The sequence below is a fragment of the Staurois parvus genome, unplaced genomic scaffold (assembly GCF_062004578.1).
Source record: "Staurois parvus isolate SC_StPar_1 unplaced genomic scaffold, SC_StPar_1.0 ptg000744l, whole genome shotgun sequence".
NCBI classification, from domain to species: Eukaryota; Metazoa; Chordata; class Amphibia; order Anura; family Ranidae; genus Staurois; species Staurois parvus.
In genome coordinates this window covers 1,133,191-1,155,728 of record NW_028318540.1, presented here as the reverse complement: position 1 = coordinate 1,155,728, position 22,538 = coordinate 1,133,191, and the positions used below count along the sequence as shown (strand labels likewise).

Sequence of the window (22,538 nt, the reverse complement as noted above, 5' to 3'; positions counted from 1 at the left end):
GCCCCTATATACCGCCTCCTCATGCTGCTGCCAGGTCCAGAGTCTCTCATGGGTCCCTGTACGGCCTCCCATTGCTGCTGTCTCCATCGCCACACTCTGCCATGTGCCACTTTCAGGTCTCCTCACACACTGCTGGTGTGTAGAATTTTTTGACATAGGGTGTTGGCAGATTACGGGCCTCCCATTGCTGCTGCCAGGCCCCTAATCTGCCATGGGCCCCTATATACCGCCTCCTCATGCTGCTGCCAGGTCCAGAGTCTCTCATGGGTCCCTGTACGGCCTCCCATTGCTGCTGTCTCCATCGCCACACTCTGCCATGTGCCACTTTCAGGTCTCCTCACACACTGCTGGTGTGTAGAATTTTTTGACATAGGGTGCTGGCAGATTACGGGCCTCCCATAGCTGCTGCCAGGCCCCTAATCTGCCATGGGCCCCTATATACCGCCTCCTCATGCTGCTGCCAGGTCCACAGTGTCTCATGCCATGTGCCACTTTCAGGTCTCCTCACACTGCTGGTGTGTAGAATTTTTTGACATAGGGTGCTGGCAGATTATGGGCCTCCTATAGCTGCTGCCAGGCCCCTAATCTGCCATAGGCCCCTATATACCGCTTCCTCATGCTGCTGCCAGGTCCAGAGTCTCTCATGGGTCCCTGTACGGCCTCCCATTGCTGCTGTCTCCATCGCCACACTCTGCCATGTGCCACTTTCAGGTCTCCTCACACACTGCTGGTGTGTAGAATTTTTTGACATAGGGTGCTGGCAGATTACGGGCCTCCCATTGCTGCTGCCAGGCCCCTAATCTGCCATAGGCCCCTATATACCGCCTCCTCATGCTGCTGCCAGGTCCACAGTGTCTCATGCCATGTGCCACTTTCAGGTCTCCTCACACTGCTGGTGTGTTGAATTTTTTGACATAGGGTGCTGGCAGATTACGGGCCTCCTATAGCTGCTGCCAGGCCCCTAATCTGCCATAGGCCCCTATATACCGCCTCCTCATGCTGCTGCCAGGTCCAGAGTCTCTCATGGGTCCCTGTACGGCCTCCCATTGCTGCTGTCTCCATCGCCACACTCTGCCATGTGCCACTTTCAGGTCTCCTCACACACTGCTGGTGTGTAGAATTTTTTGACATAGGGTGCTGGCAGATTACGGGCCTCCCATTGCTGCTGCCAGGCCCCTAATCTGCCATAGGCCCCTATATACCGCCTCCTCATGCTGCTGCCAGGTCCACAGTGTCTCATGCCATGTGCCACTTTCAGGTCTCCTCACACACTGCTGGTGTGTAGAATTTTTTGACATAGGGTGCTGGCAGATTACGGGCCTCCCATAGCTGCTGCCAGGCCCCTAATCTGCCATAGGCCCCTATATACCGCCTCCTCATGCTGCTGCCAGGTCCAGAGTCTCTCATGGGTCCCTGTACGGCCTCCCATTGCTGCTGTCTCCATCGCCACACTCTGCCATGTGCCACTTTCAGGTCTCCTCACACTGCTGGTGTGTAGAATTTTTTGACATAGGGTGCTGGCAGATTACGGGCCTCCTATAGCTGCTGCCAGGCCCCTAATCTGCCATGGGCCCCTATATACCGCCTCCTCATGCTGCTGCCAGGTCCAGAGTCTCTCATGGGTCCCTGTACGGCCTCCCATTGCTGCTGTCTCCATCGCCACACTCTGCCATGTGCCACTTTCAGGTCTCCTCACACTGCTGGTGTGTAGAATTTTTTGACATAGGGTGCTGGCAGATTACGGGCCTCCCATAGCTGCTGCCAGGCCCCTAATCTGCCATAGGCCCCTATATACCGCCTCCTCATGCTGCTGCCAGGTCCAGAGTCTGTCATGGGTCCCTGTACGGCCTCCCATTGCTGCTGTCTCCATCGCCACACTCTGCCATGTGCCACTTTCAGGTCTCCTCACACACTGCTGGTGTGTAGAATTTTTTGACATAGGGTGCTGGCAGATTACGGGCCTCCCATTGCTGCTGCCAGGCCCCTAATCTGCCATAGGCCCCTATATACCGCCTCCTCATGCTGCTGCCAGGTCCAGAGTCTCTCATGGTTCCCTGTACGGCCTCCCATTGCTGCTGTCTCCATCGCCACACTCTGCCATGTGCCACTTTCAGGTCTCCTCACACACTGCTGGTGTGTAGAATTTTTTGACATAGGGTGCTGGCAGATTACGGGCCTCCCATAGCTGCTGCCAGGCCCCTAATCTGCCATAGGCCCCTATATACCGCCTCCTCATGCTGCTGCCAGGTCCAGAGTCTCTCATGGGTCCCTGTACGGCCTCCCATTGCTGCTGTCTCCATCGCCACACTCTGAAATGTGCCACTTTCAGGTCTCCTCACACTGCTGGTGTGTAGAATTTTTTGACATAGGGTGCTTGCAGATTACGGGCCTCCCATAGCTGCTGCCAGGCCCCTAATCTGCCATAGGCCCCTATATACCGCCTTCTCATATTGCTGCCAGGTCCAGAGTCTGTCATGGGTCCCTGTACGGCCTCCCATTGCTGCTGTCTCCATCGCCACACTCTGCCATGTGCCACTTTCACGTCTCCTCACACACTGCTGGTGTGTTGAATTTTTTGACATAGGGTGCTGGCAGATTACGGGCCTCCCATAGCTGCTGCCAGGCCCCTAATCTGCCATGGGCCCCTATATACCGCCTCCTCATGCTGCTGCCAGGTCCACAGTGTCTCATGCCATGTGCCACTTTCAGGTCTCCTCACACTGCTGGTGTGTTGAATTTTTTGACATAGGGTGCTGGCAGATTATGGGCCTCCTATAGCTGCTGCCAGGCCCCTAATCTGCCATAGGCCCCTATATACCGCTTCCTCATGCTGCTGCCAGGTCCAGAGTCTCTCATGGGTCCCTGTACGGCCTCCCATTGCTGCTGTCTCCATCGCCACACTCTGAAATGTGCCACTTTCAGGTCTCCTCACACTGCTGGTGTGTAGAATTTTTTGACATAGGGTGCTGGCAGATTACGGGCCTCCCATAGCTGCTGCCAGGCCCCTAATCTGCCATAGGCCCCTATATACCGCCTCCTCATGCTGCTGCCAGGTCCAGAGTCTCTCATGGGTCCCTGTACGGCCTCCCATTGCTGCTGTCTCCATCGCCACACTCTGAAATGTGCCACTTTCAGGTCTCCTCACACACTGCTGGTGTGTAGAATTTTTTGACATAGGGTGCTGGCAGATTACGGGCCTCCCATAGCTGCTGCCAGGCCCCTAATCTGCCATAGGCCCCTATATACCGCCTCCTCATGCTGCTGCCAGGTCCAGAGTCTGTCATGGGTCCCTGTACGGCCTCCCATTGCTGCTGTCTCCATCGCCACACTCTGCCATGTGCCACTTTCAGGTCTCCTCACACACTGCTGGTGTGTAGAATTTTTTGACATAGGGTGCTGGCAGATTACGGGCCTCCCATAGCTGCTGCCAGGCCCCTAATCTGCCATAGGCCCCTATATACCGCCTCCTCATGCTGCTGCCAGGTCCAGAGTCTCTCATGGGTCCCTGTACGGCCTCCCATTGCTGCTGTCTCCATCGCCACACTCTGAAATGTGCCACTTTCAGGTCTCCTCACACTGCTGGTGTGTAGAATTTTTTGACATAGGGTGCTGGCAGATTACGGGCCTCCCATAGCTGCTGCCAGGCCCCTAATCTGCCATAGGCCCCTATATACCGCCTCCTCATGCTGCTGCCAGGTCCAGAGTCTCTCATGGGTCCCTGTACGGCCTCCCATTGCTGCTGTCTCCATCGCCAAACTCTGAAATGTGCCACTTTCAGGTCTCCTCACACTGCTGGTGTGTAGAATTTTTTGACATAGGGTGCTTGCAGATTACGGGCCTCCCATAGCTGCTGCCAGGCCCCTAATCTGCCATAGGCCCCTATATACCGCCTCCTCATATTGCTGCCAGGTCCAGAGTCTGTCATGGGTCCCTGTACGGCCTCCCATTGCTGCTGTCTCCATCGCCACACTCTGCCATGTGCCACTTTCACGTCTCCTCACACACTGCTGGTGTGTTGAATTTTTTGACATAGGGTGCTGGCAGATTACGGGCCTCCCATAGCTGCTGCCAGGCCCCTAATCTGCCATGGGCCCCTATATACCGCCTCCTCATGCTGCTGCCAGGTCCACAGTGTCTCATGCCATGTGCCACTTTCAGGTCTCCTCACACTGCTGGTGTGTTGAATTTTTTGACATAGGGTGCTGGCAGATTATGGGCCTCCTATAGCTGCTGCCAGGCCCCTAATCTGCCATAGGCCCCTATATACCGCTTCCTCATGCTGCTGCCAGGTCCAGAGTCTCTCATGGGTCCCTGTACGGCCTCCCATTGCTGCTGTCTCCATCGACACACTCTGCCATGTGCCACTTTCAGGTCTCCTCACACACTGCTGGTGTGTAGAATTTTTTGACATAGGGTGCTGGCAGATTACGGGCCTCCCATTGCTGCTGCCAGGCCCCTAATCTGCCATAGGCCCCTATATACCGCCTCCTCATGCTGCTGCCAGGTCCACAGTGTCTCATGCCATGTGCCACTTTCAGGTCTCCTCACACTGCTGGTGTGTAGAATTTTTTGACATAGGGTGCTGGCAGATTATGGGCCTCCTATAGCTGCTGCCAGGCCCCTAATCTGCCATAGGCCCCTATATACCGCCTCCTCATGCTGCTGCCAGGTCCAGAGTCTCTCATGGGTCCCTGTACGGCCTCCCATTGCTGCTGTCTCCATCGCCACACTCTGCCATGTGCCACTTTCAGGTCTCCTCACACTGCTGGTGTGTAGAATTTTTTGACATAGGGTGCTGGCAGATTACGGGCCTCCCATAGCTGCTGCCAGGCCCCTAATCTGCCATAGGCCCCTATATACCGCCTCCTCATGCTGCTGCCAGGTCCAGAGTCTCTCATGGGTCCCTGTACGGCCTCCCATTGCTGCTGTCTCCATCGCCACACTCTGCCATGTGCCACTTTCAGGTCTCCTCACACTGCTGGTGTGTAGAATTTTTTGACATAGGGTGCTGGCAGATTACGGGCCTCCTATAGCTGCTGCCAGGCCCCTAATCTGCCATAGGCCCCTATATACCGCCTCCTCATGCTGCTGCCAGGTCCAGAGTCTCTCATGGGTCCCTGTACGGCCTCCCATTGCTGCTGTCTCCATCGCCACACTCTGCCATGTGCCACTTTCAGGTCTCCTCACACTGCTGGTGTGTAGAATTTTTTGACATAGGGTGCTGGCAGATTACGGGCCTCCTATAGCTGCTGCCAGGCCCCTAATCTGCCATAGGCCCCTATATACCGCCTCCTCATGCTGCTGCCAGGTCCAGAGTCTCTCATGGGTCCCTGTACGGCCTCCCATTGCTGCTGTCTCCATCGCCACACTCTGCCATGTGCCACTTTCAGGTCTCCTCACACTGCTGGTGTGTAGAATTTTTTGACATAGGGTGCTGGCAGATTACGGGCCTCCCATAGCTGCTGCCAGGCCCCTAATCTGCCATAGGCCCCTATATACCGCCTCCTCATGCTGCTGCCAGGTCCAGAGTCTGTCATGGGTCCCTGTACGGCCTCCCATTGCTGCTGTCTCCATCGCCACACTCTGCCATGTGCCACTTTCAGGTCTCCTCACACACTGCTGGTGTGTAGAATTTTTTGACATAGGGTGCTGGCAGATTACGGGCCTCCCATAGCTGCTGCCAGGCCCCTAATCTGCCATAGGCCCCTATATACCGCCTCCTCATGCTGCTGCCAGGTCCAGAGTCTCTCATGGGTCCCTGTACGGCCTCCCATTGCTGCTGTCTCCATCGCCACACTCTGCCATGTGCCACTTTCAGGTCTCCTCACACTGCTGGTGTGTAGAATTTTTTGACATAGGGTGCTGGCAGATTACGGGCCTCCCATTGCTGCTGCCAGGCCCCTAATCTGCCATGGGCCCCTATACCGCCTCCTCATGCTGCTGCCAAGTCCAGAGTGTGTCATGGGTCCCTGTACGGCCTCCCATTGCTGCTGTCTCCATAGCCACACTCTGCCATGTGCCACTTTCAGGTCTCCTCACACTGCTGGTGTGTTGAATTTTTTGACATAGGGTGCTGGCAGATTACGGGCCTCCCATTGCTGCTGCCAGGCACGTAATCTGCCATGGGCCCCCGTACCGACTCCTCATGCTGTGACGTTGCAACAAGGTGGAATTCAACCCTACATATGTTAGACCGCCTTTACGAACAGCGAAAGGCCATCACCGATTTCCTGATGTTAAAAGCGGATAAAGGTACTCCCTGTGTAACTTAGATGTCAGCCATTGGCAGCTCATGCGTGACACCTGCGCTTGCTCAGGCCCTTTGAGGAGGCCACGCTATTCGTGAGTCGGCAGGACTATGGGATGAACGACGTCATTCCTCTGTTGCACGTCCTGGAACAAATGCTGTTAACAATGGCTGGTCAGGGTGCGGTAGACGTGGCGCACAGATCTCAACGCCACATGACCCCTGTGGGGGCAGGACAGGAAGAAGAGGAGGAGGTAGAGGAGGACATTGGTGCTCAGGAATTATTGAGTGAAATGGGTGGTTTTTCCACTCAGCGGACAGGAGTGGAGGAGCAGGAGCATCTGGTAGAGGAGGAGGAGGAGGAGACAGAGGACCCAGACGCACCGTGGCAGTATGCTGTGGAGATGGAGGCAGGGAGTCCCTCGCATTCCTTGGCACAAATGGCCCATAGCATGCTCGCTTGCTTGCGTAGCGACAGCCGAATAATAACCATCAGACAGAGGGATGACTTTTGGCTGTCCACCTTGTTGGACCCTCGCTACCGTTCAAAAATGGTGGCCTTTTTCACACCTGCTGAGAGGGAGGCCAAAATAACGTACTATAAAAACCACCTATGTAGTCAGCTGGTCTCTGCCTGTCTGCTCCAACGTCCATCCTCAGACACTGTGGGCCCTGTGCGCTCGCGTTCCGCTGCCATGGCAGCAGGGGAGGGGTGGGGTGGTAGGAGCAGTGGCAGCTCCACCAGCAGCGGCTGCCTCAGTCTGCAGTCGATGATGAGTAGCTTTCTTCACCAGCGCAGTGAGGAAACTACTAACCAGCCGCAGCAGCAGCAGCAGCAGCATCAGGTGGACCTGGAGCAGGAGCTCAAACAACAGGCTTGGGCCTACTTGGACAGCACCCTGCCAACCGAGGTAGACAATCCCCTTGACTACTGGGCAACGAAACTTGACCTTTGGCCCCAACTAGCTGAATTTGCCCTTGAAAGGCTGTCATGCCCGGCCAGTAGCGTGGCATCGGAGCGCGTGTTTAGTGCGGCAGGAGGTATTGCAACTCCGCGGAGGACACGACTGTCCACCCAAAGTGTGGAGAGACTGACGTTTGTGAAAATGAATCAGGCGTGGATTAGTCTGGATTTCAAACCACCAGTTCCTGACACAACTGACTAAATCCGCCATGAATCATGCCCCAAACATGTGCCACTTTCAGGTCTCCTCACACTGCTGGTGTGTTCCATTTTTTGTCATAGGGTGCTGGCAGATTACGGGCCTCCCATAGCTGCTGCCAGGCCCCTAATCTGCCATGGGCCCCTATACCGCCTCCTCATGCTGCTGCCAAGTCCAGAGTCTCTCATGGGTCCCTGTACGGCCTCCCATTGCTGCTGTCTCCATCGCCACACTCTGCCATGTGCCACTTTCAGGTCTCCTCACACTGCTGGTGTATTCCATTTTTTGTCATAGGGTGCTGGCAGATTACGGGCCTCCCATAGCTGCTGCCAGGCCCCTAATCTGCCATGGGCCCCTATACCGCCTCCTCATGCTGCTGCCAGGTCCAGAGTCTGTCATGGGTCCCTGTACGGCCTCCCATTGCTGCTGTCTCCATCGCCACACTCTGCCATGTGCCACTTTCAGGTCTCCTCACACTGCTGGTGGGTTCCATTTTTTGTCATAGGGTGCTGGCAGATTACGGGCCTCCCATAGCTGCTGCCAGGCCCCTAATCTGCCATGGGCCCCCGTTCCGACTCCTCATGCTGCTGCCAGGCCCGTAATCTGTCATGGGCCCCTGTTGTCGCTTGTTGGCATATTCCGCTCGTTCAGATGCTCCTTCTCCTGCTACTCCTCTTCACGGATTCCGTCAGCAGTCTTTCTTGGAATCCGTTTCCAAGAGACAACAGTTTGCGAGCACGCACCAGACGGTGCAGAAACTGAACGTCCTCCTGTCCAAGTTGCTGCTGCCAGGCTCGTAATCTGTCATGCGCCCCTGTACCGCCTCCTCATGCTGCTGCCAGGTCCAGAGTGTGTCATGGGCCCCCGTACCGACTCCAAATGCTGCTGCCAGGCCCGTAATCTGTCATGGGCCCCTGTACCGCCTCCCCATGCTGCTGCCAGGTCCAGATTGTGTCATGGGTCCCTGTACGGCCTCCCATTGCTGCTGCCAGGCCTGTAATCTGCCATGGGCCCCCGTACCGACTCCTCATGCTGCTGCCAGGCCCGTAATCTGCCATGGGCCCCTGTACCGCCTCCTCATGCTGCTGCCAGGTCCAGAGTGTGTCATGGGTCCCTGTACGGCCTCCCATTGCTGCTGTCTCTATCGCCACACTCTGCCATGTGCCACTTTCAGGTCTCCTCACACTGCTGGTGGTTTCCATTTTTGTCATAGGGTGCTGTATGGCCTCCCATTGCTGCTGCCTCCACCGCCACACTGTGGCTCCACACTCTGGTTTTGGCCCCGTGACTGGCCAAATGAGTGAAGTGTGCGGTGATTCTAAGATCGACGGCACTCATCTGCATGTCATACTGCCTGACAGTATTATTTCTCTTCCCCAGCAGACTCCAAGGGCATTTAAATTAAAGGTACAGTGTTCAGCACTAATATTAAGTCTCTCTGAAGCCTAGAAACACCCTTTTTTAAGTTAAATTCACAGCGAATATATTCGACTCGAATCGAAATTTTTCCACGAATTCGCCGAATCAGTCGAATCGAATTTTTGAATACTTCGCTCATCTCTAGTGATGACCTAAAGGTGAATAACTCTACACCGAGTTCACTATATGAACCACTGATGTATTTATACATGTTGATCATATCCCCCCTTAATCTCCTCTTCTCAAGAGAGAATACATTCAGTTCCTCTAATCTTTCCTCATGGCTGAGCTCCTCCATGCCTCGCGTATTGAAGTGTATCATTGTTGTATTGTCTCCCTTTATATTGTAAAGTGCTGAGCAAACTGTTGGTGCTATATAAATCCTGCATCCAGAGTCAGAAATTAGTCCTTGAGCTTTGGTTTTGGTTTTGTTTTTAGAGAATTTGAACTGGGATAGGGTTAGGGGTGTACAGAATGCCTAAGGGTACTGTTAAACTGAGGACAGCTTCCTGGAACTATTTACAAGTCTTCTGCAGAACAGTCTCTGTTGGAGAGGTAGCCATTGTCTCCTTAATGTACCACCCCAGATCCCAGATGAACTTCTCCACTTCACCCGGTAATCTAGAGGTATCCCTGAGCAGGGGATTCGGTTACTGCCACTTTCAAAAGAGGAAACAGTCACTGGTAGATAGCTAATCTGGTTTTCCACCAGAATGCTCCTTCCCCTATCCCAGGGGTAATAGGTGTACTCACTCAGATCCTCTCCTGTACCGCAAGTGGGTTGGTGGCTGCTACCAAGCCTTCCAGCTGGGTTGCTCCTTCCTTGCCATATAGGTGGTCCTTTCTCAGGGCAGCTGGTGAGTTCTGAGCTTTCCAGCTTTCCAGCTCCAGGCCTGCAGGTTGGCCCCATCCCACTGATCCTGCTCGCAGCCTCCTGCTATCAGCCTCACATCTTCCAATCAAACTCCCCCTCCAAATATCCTGCTACTGAGAAGGCTCCAATACTTTTAAGGGTGTCCAGCCCATTGCCAACCTCTTGTTGGGGATTGGCTAGGATCCCTCCAGAGTGCAGCCAGACACTCTTGAGATCCACCCACTGCATTTAGAGTATTCCAAAAGCCCTAGAACAGGGAGAAATTCCAGAGGGGCTGGCCTGCAGAGCCTCTCAGTCCTAACCACAATTTGACCCCACTCTGGCTATTACACCTGGGCTGCTACTCAGCCCCTGTTTAACAATTGGAGTCTAGCTCCCTCTAGCTACCTAGGAGGGGGCTACATTTGCTCTATATACTGTGAATACCTTTTCTGCATATTAACACCAGCATTTATACAGTTAAAATTCTATGGCAGCATTAACATTGGCTTAGCACCTATAAGCCCTAGTGGTGCAATATCCTTTTCTAAAATACTAAAAATCTCCCATAAACACGGGGCATAGCTTTCATATGTATAATATGCCACTGAGACCTTCTATCACAACAAAGCCTTCTGGGGCCTTCACAACCCAACTGCAGCAAGACAAGATCCACAGATCCCTAACAGTGGCCACCTGAAATTATGGAGGCCAGGCTTTGACACAGGTTAGCATGATTGTGGGGGAAAGCAATGACTTATTCTGATAGAAACATCAAAATGTATGTTTTTTGTTGGTATAGTGATACTTTGAAGATATAGTTACTTACTTCAGATTTTCTTGATTCATATTCTCAATGTTAAGTGGTTGTCTTCTCTCAGTTAAAATCATTTTTTTCTTCTCTCTCTCTGTCTGTTTTTTCCCTCCTCTCCTTTCTGTCTAAAAGGTCAAAACATATACAATGTACTTGAAATCAGGCCCTCAGTGTAGTTTCCACAAATTCAGTCTTAAATTTCAATTTAAAAAGAAAAAAAAAGTAAATATCTGTAACTTTAAACCATTTTTAAATTCAAAGCTGGAGCAATCACAAGTACTGCTTCTGACCCATTCCAATCGCACCTGAATTAATTCAACCACTACCATACTGCCAGAAACCAATATTAATTTCCAATAAATTTCACCCATTGGGACTGATCCAGTAACTATTTCAAGTCCAGACACTTTCACCCCCTTCCAGGCCAAGTTATCCTTTTTTTGAGACAGAGCTTTCTTTTGGTGGTATTTGATCACCACTGGGCTTTTCATTTTTTGCTTTATAAATGAAAAAATACTGAAAATTTTAATTAAAAGATATTTTTTCTTAGTTTTTATTTTGCAAATAAATAATTTTTCTTCATACATTTAGGCCAAAATGTATTGTTACATTTTTGGGGTAAAAATAACCCAAAACAGTATATAAATATTTAGTCAGTGGGAGAGCTATAGAGTCTACAAACTATTGGAAATATATTTAAAAATTGATCAGTTGAGACCCTAAAATGCCAGACGCTGGTATGATGTATGGCAGTAATCAGGACGTTAACATGAGGTATGGCAGTTATCAGGACACTGGTATGGGGTATGGTGGTGATCAGGATGCTGATATGGGGTATGCCGGTGATCAGAACACCGGTATTGCGGTGATCAGAATGCTGTATGGGGTATGGAGGTGATTGGGGCGCTGTTATGGGGTATGGTGGTGATCAGGATGCTGATATGGCATATGGGGTGATCTGGACGCTAGTATGGGGCATGGATGTGATCGCGATGCTGATATAGGGTATGGCAGTGATCAGGGTGTTGGTATGGGGTATGGCAGTGATCATGGTGCTAGTATGGTGTATGGCGGTGATCAGGGTGTTGGTATGGGGTATGGCAGTGATCAGGGCATTAGTATGGGGTATGGGGGTGATCAAGACATTGGTATGGTGTATGAGGTGTTTTTGTGCACACTGGGACAGGTGACAAGACCTGGCTACATTATTTATTATGAATATATTGGGGCAGTAATCAGGGTCACTAAACTGGGACACTGAGGTGGCTGGCACTGCAGTTTGTGAGAGTGCATGCAGCTTGACAGACTGCTGTACACTCACAGGTTGCAGGATCACTTCTCTCTGTTCTCACACTGAGAGCAGAGAGAAGTGATCTTTAGTTTCACTTTAGAATGTTTACAATGTGAATGCTGTGATTGGTCACAGCAGTCACATGATAAAACACCATGTGATCACCCGGACACAGCTGTGAGCCACTCAGGAGCCACCGGTGCAGGCTGATGTACAGGTACGTTAGCCCGAATTGGCAAAGCTTCCCTTCTGCTGTCTATTTGCAATGAGCGGATGGGAAGAGGTTAAATTAATCCACAAATTTACTAAAGGCAAATGAGCTGTTATGAGGAGAAGGGGATGTGAGTGAGTATGGTGCACACTACTGTGAGCCATGAGTCATTTCAATAGGTTGCTGTGCTCATGTATCCCACAGAAAAAGGTGCTTGCACCTTTATGAAAATGTGGTTCCCGCACGCAAAAAATGCACTGCGGGCAGAGATGCATGGAGCTGCCATTTAGAATGATACAATTCCTGCACTTGCAACCAGCATGCAGACTGCGGGCAACTGTGAACCTAGCCTTCCTGGACAACTAAAAAGACTCTATACAAGGCATCACTAAATGGCAGACCACAGCTTAGATCTGGGCCGAGTCACTATCCCACCCGGACCGCCATGGTCAGGCCACTTGGGAGCCAGTACATTCCTTCAGCTTCAGCTACTGTCATTCCCACATGACAGCAGGAGACAGCACAGTTCTGGATGGATTACGGGAGTGGGAGATGTCTGAATTAACTTTTCAAGTTAACCAATAGGTGATTGGTTGCTAGGACCTCCCTACATCACCAATCACCAGCTTGTTAATACATTGCATGAAAAGTTAAACTGGTTGTACAGGCTGAAGGTTTTTTACCTTCATGCATTCTATGCATAAAGGTAAAAATTGTATGTGTGTTGCTCCCCCCTCAGCCCATCCTTTATGCACACCTAAGCCCCCTCTTGATACAGGGTCTGAGAACAGTTTTGTGAAGGAGAGCTGAAAGCACTACTGTGGGGGGATGATGTTAAAGGGGGCAGAAGACAGTGCTTTGGGGGGTAATGTGAAGGGGGCCAAAGACATTGCTGTTGGGGGTGATGTGAAGAGGGGCAGAGAACAGTATTGTGAAGAGGAGCTGAAAACACTACTGTGGGGGGATGATGTGAAGGGGGGGGGCAGAGAACACTACTGTGGATGGGGGGGTGAGGTGAAGGGGGTAGAGGACACTGCTGTGGGAGGATGATGTGAAGTGAGTCATGGGAGGCTTTTTTGGGGTGGAGTTGTGAAGTCCTCCTATATAAAAGGACCATCGAAGATGTATGAGATATAGTGAGGGACAGGGCACGGAGGAGGATGGGTGGCTGGGAAACCGTCCATGGTTGGAGCACCACCTTAAACTGATATAGGGACCACAAATGATTCATAGACCAAAAGGTCTAAGGTATGGGGAGGGCGGGGGGAGGAGAGGGAAGAAGGAAAGGCGGGTGGGGGGGAGGGCAAAGGGAAAAGGGGGATACTTAGCAAAAAGAAAGGAAATAAAAGAATTAAGGAGAATCCTGGGAAAAGAAAGAATGGAAAATATATATAGTAATGGAGGAGGTTAATTATATGACTTATAATGGTAAATGGCTAAACAGTTGAGAGAAAAGATTTAAGATTTTTAGAGAAATACAAAAAAGATATACTGAGGTGGTGTTTATACAGGAGACACATCTAATGCAAGAAACAAATGTGAAATTACATTATAAGCACTACCCAGTATGGTACTATGTAGACTCCCCAATTAAACGTGCTAAAGGGGTGGCAGCTGGGTTTGTGAAAAATGTAAGGTTCTGTTTGGAAGATAAAGTGAAGGATCCAGAGGGGAGATTTTTATTTTTAAATGGGAAGTTGCAAGAGGTAGAATGTACATTGGCAAATATATATTGCCCCAATAAAAAATCAGAGGCCTATCTAAAGAACATACTGAAGAAGCTACTAGATTTTAAAAAAGGTAAACTAATTGTGGCAGGAGATTTTAACTGTTGCATGGAACCACAACTTGACTCGACATCTTATGTGTTGAGAGAGGGAAACAAACATTTGAGAGAATTAAAGAAAATGATACAATATTGTCAGTTGGTTGATAGTTGGAGAAATAGAAATCTAAGGGATAGAGATTATACATTTTACTCTCACGCACATGAGACGTATTCAAGATTGGATTATATCTTGCTAGACCATAGACTTATAGAGTCTTTGGTGAAAGCAAGGATAGAAACTATAACGCTATCCGATCATGCACCTGTCACAATAAGGTTAAAATGGGGAAGAGAACAAAAAAAGGTAAACACGTGGAGATTAAATGCTGGCAAGTAGGCTGAAAGAGCTAATGCCGGTGTGGATCCATATGGATCAAGTGGGGTTTGTCCCTGGGAGAGAGGGTAGGGATAATGGATTAAGATCTATAATGCTCATACAAAAAAGTAAAAGAGAAAAATTCCCTGTATTGTTATTGTCCGTAGATGCTGAAAAAGCATTTGTTAGAGTAGACTGGGGGTATATGTTGGATACATTGAAGGTCATGGGGGTGGGCCCTAGAATGAGAATATGGATAGGGAAATTGTACAGTCAACCATCAGCTGCAATAAAGGTTAACGGAGAAATATCAGAGAGTTTTAAGATGCATAATGGGACACGTCAGGGATGCCATTTGTCACCATTGCTGTTTGTCCTGTCCTTAGAGTCCCTTCTAGAGATAATAAGGAAAAATACAGATATTAAGGGAATTAGGATTGGGGAGACAGAGCATAAAGTTGCGGCGTATGCTGATGATATGCGTTTTTATGTAGGTAACCCAAGGATAACATTACCCAACTTAATGAAAACATTGAAGGAATATGGGGAGTGGTCTAACTTGAAAATCAACCCAACTAAAGCAGAAATCTTGAACATAAATCTTCCAAGAAGAGAGAGAGAGGCCTTGCAAAGGGAATTTTCTTTCTCTTGGAAGGAAAAAGAATTAAAATATTTGAGAATAAAATTGCCAGTCTCCATGAAGAATCTATACAAAGTAAATTATATTCCATTATTTAATTAAATTAAAGATGAAATGAGAAAATTTGGGATAGGTGGTATATCCTGGATAGGATGAATAAATATAATGAAAATGGTAATTGTCCCAAAAATTTTATATAAATTCCAGATGATCCCAATAAAGCTGCCAGGACTTTATTTTAGGATAATGAAAAAAATCATGCTAAAGTTCATATGGAGAAATAAAAAACCTAAAATAAGTTATGAAGTTCTAACTAGAGATAAAGAAAATGGAGGGTTAGGTGTACCTCTTGCCAATATTTTTGAATTTTGTGACATTTCCACCAAATGTGACCTTCCGTGCCCTGTTCCCCACATCCCCTCCAACATAAAGGTGACTTCTCCCTATTATGTTTGTGTACTATATTTGGTGTCATATACCACCTCGCCAAACATTTATAGTTCATCTCTACCTCTTTCATACTCACATTCATCAGAATAGAATACACAAAAGCAGCATTTTTTGAATGTTCAACACATACTACAAACTAAAACTCCACCATGTACATTGATAATCAGCGTTTTATCAACTACATAGATTTAGGGATTGCATTCATTGAGCGTGGGTACATCTGCAGGTTGGTGATGAAAGCAAGCTGGTGATGAAAGCATATCATTGCACTTCATTCTTGCTCTGGTACATTTTATTAATAAATCATTCCCATTAAGTGCAAATATATAAAATTGGCTCTAATCATAAAAAAAAATATTTAAATACCTTTTGCAGGTAGCCTCCAAAGTGGAGCATATTGGAAAATGCCTTTTTTTTCTTGTTATCTTCTTCTGCTCTTCTCCGGTTTTCCTCTTCTTCTTTCCGAGCACGTTCTTCCTAAAAAAAAAATGTTTTCACAATTTGGTAAAATGTTATCTTTTGATAGGTTTATAATTATTAAGGAGTACCTGTCAAAATCAATAATAATTTTTAAATGAAGTATCATATTAGATATTAAAAGTTTTCCTCAGGTTTTCATTCCTCACTTTTCATTAAAGTGGGTAAAGGTTAGAACCTTTGAAAGGTTTTCACTGCTGTCTGTGTAAAGCAGATGTGATTGGATTGGATCAGATGACAGTTGGATGTAAATGGACAGGTGGTTCATTTACATCTGTCTGCTCAGCAGGGATTAGCAGACAGATCCCCCACTGAGCAGGTGGACCCGCTTAGCGGAGACTGCCAGTGTGAAAGAGGCCTTAGTTGTGAACACCATGGCCACAGCAGATAAAATCTCAGAGGACATCACATATACTTGACATATAGGAGTCTATTTATTTTAAAAAAATCACATAGCCATCCATCCAGCAAATCAATATATACATTCTGTATGAACTGAGCAAAAAAAAAATGTTATTAGGCTATTTTCTCTTTTAAACATATATTCTTTTGAAGGCAGTAGTAAAATATCAAATTATTAGCACATAAATATAACCATTGGCTACATTTATTTGGTAAATCCCTCTAAAATTCTCTAGAATTGTTACATTGTAAATCTTCTTAAAAAGACATTAGTGGGGGCGCTCGTGAGCAGCAACCAGGATGGTTGCCTTTTAGATCTGTGCTGTGGCCGCCGGACACATCGGCCAATTTCTGTCCCTCAGGTGGGGTCCCCCTGCTCCTTTTCTGGCCCCTTGCTACCCTGGTGCCCCGATGGGCAAAAAAACGCCGGCCGCCCGTGCCTCCAGCTCCCGCCGGGCGGCGCCGGAGTTTGCGGCCTACCCGCCGGAGGTCGCGGCTGAAGCCGCGGCCTCGATTTTGGGCCGGCCGCCGACCACTTCCAGGACCTCGGCCGCGGATTCGCGGCTCCCGCCCGAGACCTTAAATGGAGCCCCAGCCGCAATTTTGGGTCCCATGCCATCACCATCTGCAGGTGGGTCGGATCATGGCAGTGTGGAGGACCCGTCCCAGCAGTCTCCCATGCCATTGGAGCCACCCCAGCAGTCTCCCATGCCATCTCTGCGGGATGCTGAGCTCCTGCGCCGCTTCCAGTTTATGTTACAATCAGAATTGTCCTCCGCCACCTCCAAGCTGGCCGACCGTCTCTCACGGGAAATTCGGGAGTTGGGCAGCCGGACGAGCGACCTTGAAGATAAAATGGATGCTGCGGCTACGGTCCTTGAAAATCACGAGCAGGATTTATGCGACCTCAAGAAAGAATTGGCGGACACGCTGCTACGGCTTGAGGATTTTGAAAATCGTTCCCGCCGTGGCAATTTGCGGTTAAGGGGTATCCCGGAAACGGTTACGGATCTTACCTCCACTGCTACTGCTCTGTTCCAGGAGCTGACGCCCGCCATTCCCATTGACCGTCTTGAATTTGATCGCATACATCGTGCCTTGGGCCCCAGACGACCGGATGGGCCCTCGAGAGACATTATCATCAAGTTCACTTATTACCGCACTAAGGAAACCATCCTCTTGGCGGCCAGAAATAAACCTGATCTCAGCTTCCAGGGGCATCGCTATCAGCTCTTTGCGGACCTCTCCCAGACCACTCTACAAAAGCGCCGCCAGTTGAAGCCCTTTACTTCGGTCCTGGTGAAACATAGTATTAAATACGCCTGGGGCTTTCCGTTCCGCCTCACCTTCACCTACCGGGGCCGCAGTCACTCTGTGGCTACACCAGAGGAGGCTCACTCTCTCCTGGAATCCTTACACCTTCTTTCGCCGGAGGCTGCGGATCGGAGCCCAGTTCATTCATCTGGATCACCGGCAAGGCCGCTTCCTCCGAGCCGCATCTGGGAGCGGTCGTCCAATAGGAAGAGGGCCCTTTCTCAGACCCCTTCGCGATCAAGTCCTTCCTGTTCTTCTCCGGGCTGAAGATGCGTCCTGAATTTTCCATGTATCATCTCACCGATGAACTCTCTGACGGGACCGTGAGTTTGGCCCTTGGGGCTCCCCCAGTTTGTTTGCATTTCGGGTTGGTACTGCTCCTTGGGCCCCGGGGTGGGAGGTTGACCCGGTGGGCCTGGTTGGGTGGAAGGGGGTTGGCTCCTATGGTTCTCTGGGTTCCTATGGGGAGGTTATCGCGGAGGTTCCTGCTCCTGGGACTTTTAGTTTCATTACGTTTTATTACATTATATTATGTTTTTTGCTTTTTTGCCCTCTGAGGGCTTCAGTTTTGATGTTTCCATTTGCAGCCATGTGTCCGGTGGTAGAGTTACCCCTAATTGTATCCTTCATGTGTAGGATGCGCGTCACCATTGGTGTGACACAATTGCACTGTTATGTATACTTTTTATGTCTTTTTCCTTTTTTCTTTCTTTGTTCTTTTCTTTTTCTCTGTTTTTTTTCGTTTTTGTTTTCTGCAGGGTTCTGGGACGCCATGGTCCGATCACCATTGGGAGTGGAGATTGCTGGCTGCTTTGGGCTTTTTTCTGCTGAGCGTGTTGCGTTGATACCGCCATGGCCTCGCCCCTTTTGAAAATACATTCACAAAATGTTCAAGGCTTCAATTCGCCTCAGAAACGGGCTAAAGTTTTTCATCACCTCAAATCGCAACAAATTGATGTGGTATGTCTACAGGAGACCAGGTTTTCTCAGTCCTCCGCTCCGCGTTATCTTTCACCTCACTATCCCATCTTTTACACGGCCTCGGCTTCTGAGAAGCGTCGGGGTGTTCTGATAGCTTTTAAACGCAATCTCCCCTTTGTCTGTTCTAGGCATATAGCGGACCCCACGGGCAGGTATTTGCTTCTGCAGGGCACCCTCTGGGACCAGGAGGTTACCTTTGTCTCTTACTACGCGCCTAACCGTTTCCAGCATAAATTCTTTTCGCATCTTTGCACCATTGTTTCTCGACATTCTAAGGGTCTTCTTCTTGTTATGGGGGATTCGAATGTTACCTTGGATTCCACATTGGATAGGCGCTACGCACGGGGAGCGACCCCCTCTCATGACTTGGTGTTAGAGGAACGTATGCGCTCTCTTTTGCGGACGGCGGGGCTAGCGGACGTCTGGAGGGAACTTCATCCAACTGAACGCGACTTTACGTTCTATTCCAATCCCCATGATAGTTTTTGTAGAATTGATCATATATTCATGCAGGTCCAGCAGCTCCCCTCGGTCCGGCGGATAACTATTCCTTCCTCACCCTGGTCAGATCATGATCCCTTGGTACTCCTCCTTGCCCTTTCTGGGTCAGAACGGCGCCCTTTTCATTGGCGCATCAATGACTCTTTACTGACCACTCAGGCTACCTGCCAACAAATAGAATTCTTTTTACGGACATACTTTGCGGAAAACTCGGGATCGGTCTCTTCAGCAGTGCCCCTATGGGAAGCGCATAAGGCCACGGTGCGGGGTCATGTTATACAGCTGGCTGCGGTCCGGAAGCGGGAGCGGGAACGCCGACTCTTGGAGCTTCATTCTCTCCTGGCCTCTGCGGATGCGCGTTGGAAGTCATCTCCATCCGTGGCCCATAAACGCGCTCGGGACGCTCTGGCGACAGAATTGGACCTCCTCGCCTCTTCGGAGGCGGAACGGGCCCTGCATTGGACCAGACATAAATTTTATTCCTGCGCTAATAAGCCCGGTCCCATGCTAGCCAGGAAACTCAATTCTGTGGGGAAGCCCCATAAACCAATTCGACTTCGACTTTCCACAGGTGGCTGTACTTCTAATCCCCAGCAGATTGTTTCCCGATTCTCGGACTTCCTTTCGCGCCTCTATGCTGCCCCAGATCCTTTCCCTGTGGCCCAGGCAGAGGCATTCTTTCAAGACCTCCATCTTCCCGGATTAACAGAGGCAGCACAGGCGGCCCTCAATGCTGGTGTCACCGTACCGGAAGTGCTCCAAGCGATCAAGTCTTTACGGTCCACCGCGGCCCCAGGTCCCGACGGCTTCTCCGGTCTCTATTATAAAAAATTCTCAGCCCTATTGGCACCTTTTTTAGCGGCCTATTTCAATGAGTTACGACAGGGCTCTTTGCCCTCTCCGGATGCACTTAGGGCACATATCTCTATGATTCCTAAGACGACCGACGATGTCCAGGAACCGCAAGCCTTCCGGCCCATTTCTCTTCTTAATGAAGACCTGAAGATATTGGGCAAGATCCTTAGTTTTCGCATCAATAAATATTTGTGTAGCTTGGTCCACAGGGACCAAGTAGGGTTCGTCCCCGGGAGGCAGGCGGGTGATAACGTCCGTAAGGTGGTCCATCTTATACATTTTCTGCAACAACGGAAAATCCCAGGATTCCTACTGTCCTTGGACATATATAAAGCTTTTGATTCTCTATCATGGGAATATCTGCGGTTTGTGCTGTCTCGTTGGGGTTTCAGGGATTCTATCCTCTCTTGGATTCAGGCCTTGTATTCCTTTCCTTCGGCCTCCGTTAAATACGCTGGGTATTTCTCGGATCCCTTTCCTGTTGGGCGAGGGACGAGGCAGGGTTGCCCGCTGTCCCCGGCGCTCTTTGTCCTGGCGCTTGAGCCACTGGCTTTAGCGCTCCGGACCGATTGCAATATATCGGGGGTTCCATATGCGGGACAGGAGTTTAAGCTGAGCCTCTTTGCGGACGATGCCCTCTTGACCCTTACTAATCCTCTGACGACGCTTCCTAACTTGCAACGAGTTCTTGAGCGCTTCTCCTTGATTTCGGGTCTACGTATCAATTTAGATAAAACCGTCGCTCTCAATATTACTTTGGCTTCAGATTTGGTTTCGCGCCTACAATCCCACTTCCCTTACCGGTGGGCTTCCTCTTCTCTGGAATACTTGGGCATTCGCTTGACCCCCACCTATGACTCCCTTTTTGCTGCAAATTATTATCCTTTGCTTAGCTCTTTATCTTCTCTTATGCATTCCTGGCAATTTCCGCACCTGTCTTGGATAGGACGGGTTCATTCAGTGAAAATGACCATTTTGCCGAAATTGTTATATTATTTTCGCACCCTCCCTGTGCGGGTTCCTCCTCACTTTCTTCGGTTGCTTCAGGCGAAGTTTATGCGTTTTATTTGGGCCGATAAACACCCCAGAGTCTCTAGAAACACGCTCTTTGCTCATAGACTCCAGGGTGGTCTTGGGGTACCCAATGTAACTAAGTATTATCAGGCGAGCCAGATTGCCCCGCTGTCTATGTTGCATGCTTCCTCCGATGTTCCTCTCTGGGTCCTGCTGGAACTACCTAATTGTGCCCCTATCGCACTGTCAACACTCCTATGGCTTCCCCCTGCCCTGCGCCCTATGGCGCTGAGTCCGATGTTGCTCCATGGCCTACAAGTCTGGGACTCAGTACGTTACTCCAGTGGCCTGATGTCACCCTTTTTGCCCTTGCTTCCAATCGTTAACAACCCTCTTTTCCCACCGGGTCTAGATCACCCGAGGGCATTCTCTTGGTGGGTGGCTCATGGTTTCTCACAGGTGCAACACTTTTTGACTTTTCGGTCCTTTCCCACCTGGAATGTCCTTCGGGAGTCTCGGGATGTTCCCCCAGCGGAATTTTTTCGGTACCTTCAATTGCGGCACTGGCTACTTTCGCTGAGGGCCACTTCTGCTTTCCCATATCAGAAATCTGCCTTTGAACGGCTTTGCCAGCAGCACCCGGGCGCCCCAGGCCTTATCTCCCTTCTTTACGCAGCTTTGAACAGACGCTCGTCTCACACTTCTCTTTCATATGTTGTTCAGTGGGAACGCGACCTGGGAGTGGCTGTGGATCCGGAGGACTGGAGTAGGGCCTGGTCACTCATAGCTAAATGTTCATTTAATACGACCACGCTGGAAGCAGCCTACAAGGTGTTGTTCCGTTGGTACTGGGTTCCAGCTCGTCTGGCCCAGGCTAACCCTGCCTGTAGTGATCGATGTTTTCGGGGTTGTGGCCATCACGGCGATGTACTGCATATCTGGTGGTCATGCCCGAGGTTGGTTCGTTTTTGGTCTCGTGTGTTTGGCCTCCTTTTCACTTTGTTCCATCTCTCTATACGCCGGGATGCTCGGTATGCTTTGCTTCATTGCCCCATACCGGGCCTTTTGGCTCGTCAGCAGCGGTTGGCTTCCTATTTGTTTTTATCGGCTACTAGGACAATTGCTCAGGCCTGGAAGAGTCCGTTTGTACTTTTCCAGGGGGTGCGGGATCGTATGACTACTATGATGCTCAACGAACAGATGTCGAGCATATGCAACGACTCTCAACATAAATTTTTGAAAGTTTGGGAGCCTTGGTTGCAATACGCCTTTCCCACGCTCCCCCCGACCAGTGTGGGGAGGTAATGGAGTTTGGTATTGGCGCTCGTGGACCCCTGCTCTTTGGTGTGGGTTTTTTTTTTTTCTTTTTTTTTTTTTTTCCCTTTCTTCTCTGCTCTTCTTCTCTCCTTTTCTGTTTGTTTTGATGTGACAGTGGACAGCTGTCTTTAGTTGAGATAATCAAAGTCTCACTGATGTTACTGTAATCTATGTGCCATTGATAGCCCCTGCGTGGGCATACGTTTTGCCTTATTAGAATTAGAGCGTTGTCTGCTCTATTTTGCCTTTTTTATTGGTGCAATTGATAGCCCCTGCGTGGGCGTATTTTGTTGCTTGTGTTTTACACTGTTTAAAATTAATAAAAACCGTTGAAATACAAAAAAAAAAAAAAAAAAAAAAAGACATTAGTATTTCTTATGCTCCACCTCTGGCAACCATAATTTGTTATTTTACTATTGCCCATAGAATGCAAGTTCAAAAACAA

At 49.6% G+C, this 22,538-nt stretch overlaps 1 protein-coding gene across 1 annotated transcript in view; it reads right to left on the bottom strand.

The window, feature by feature from the left end:
- Positions 1-22,538, bottom strand: part of TNNT2 (troponin T2, cardiac type) — a 141,655-nt gene that overhangs the window by 30,284 nt on the left and 88,833 nt on the right. Inside the window, exons 11-12 of the mRNA XM_089654092.1 lie at positions 15,599-15,709; positions 10,512-10,621 (exon numbers count right to left, since the gene is read on the bottom strand). Of these exons, the coding sequence (XP_089510218.1) occupies positions 10,512-10,621; positions 15,599-15,709 (221 nt within the window). The remainder of the gene's footprint in view (positions 1-10,511; positions 10,622-15,598; positions 15,710-22,538) is intronic.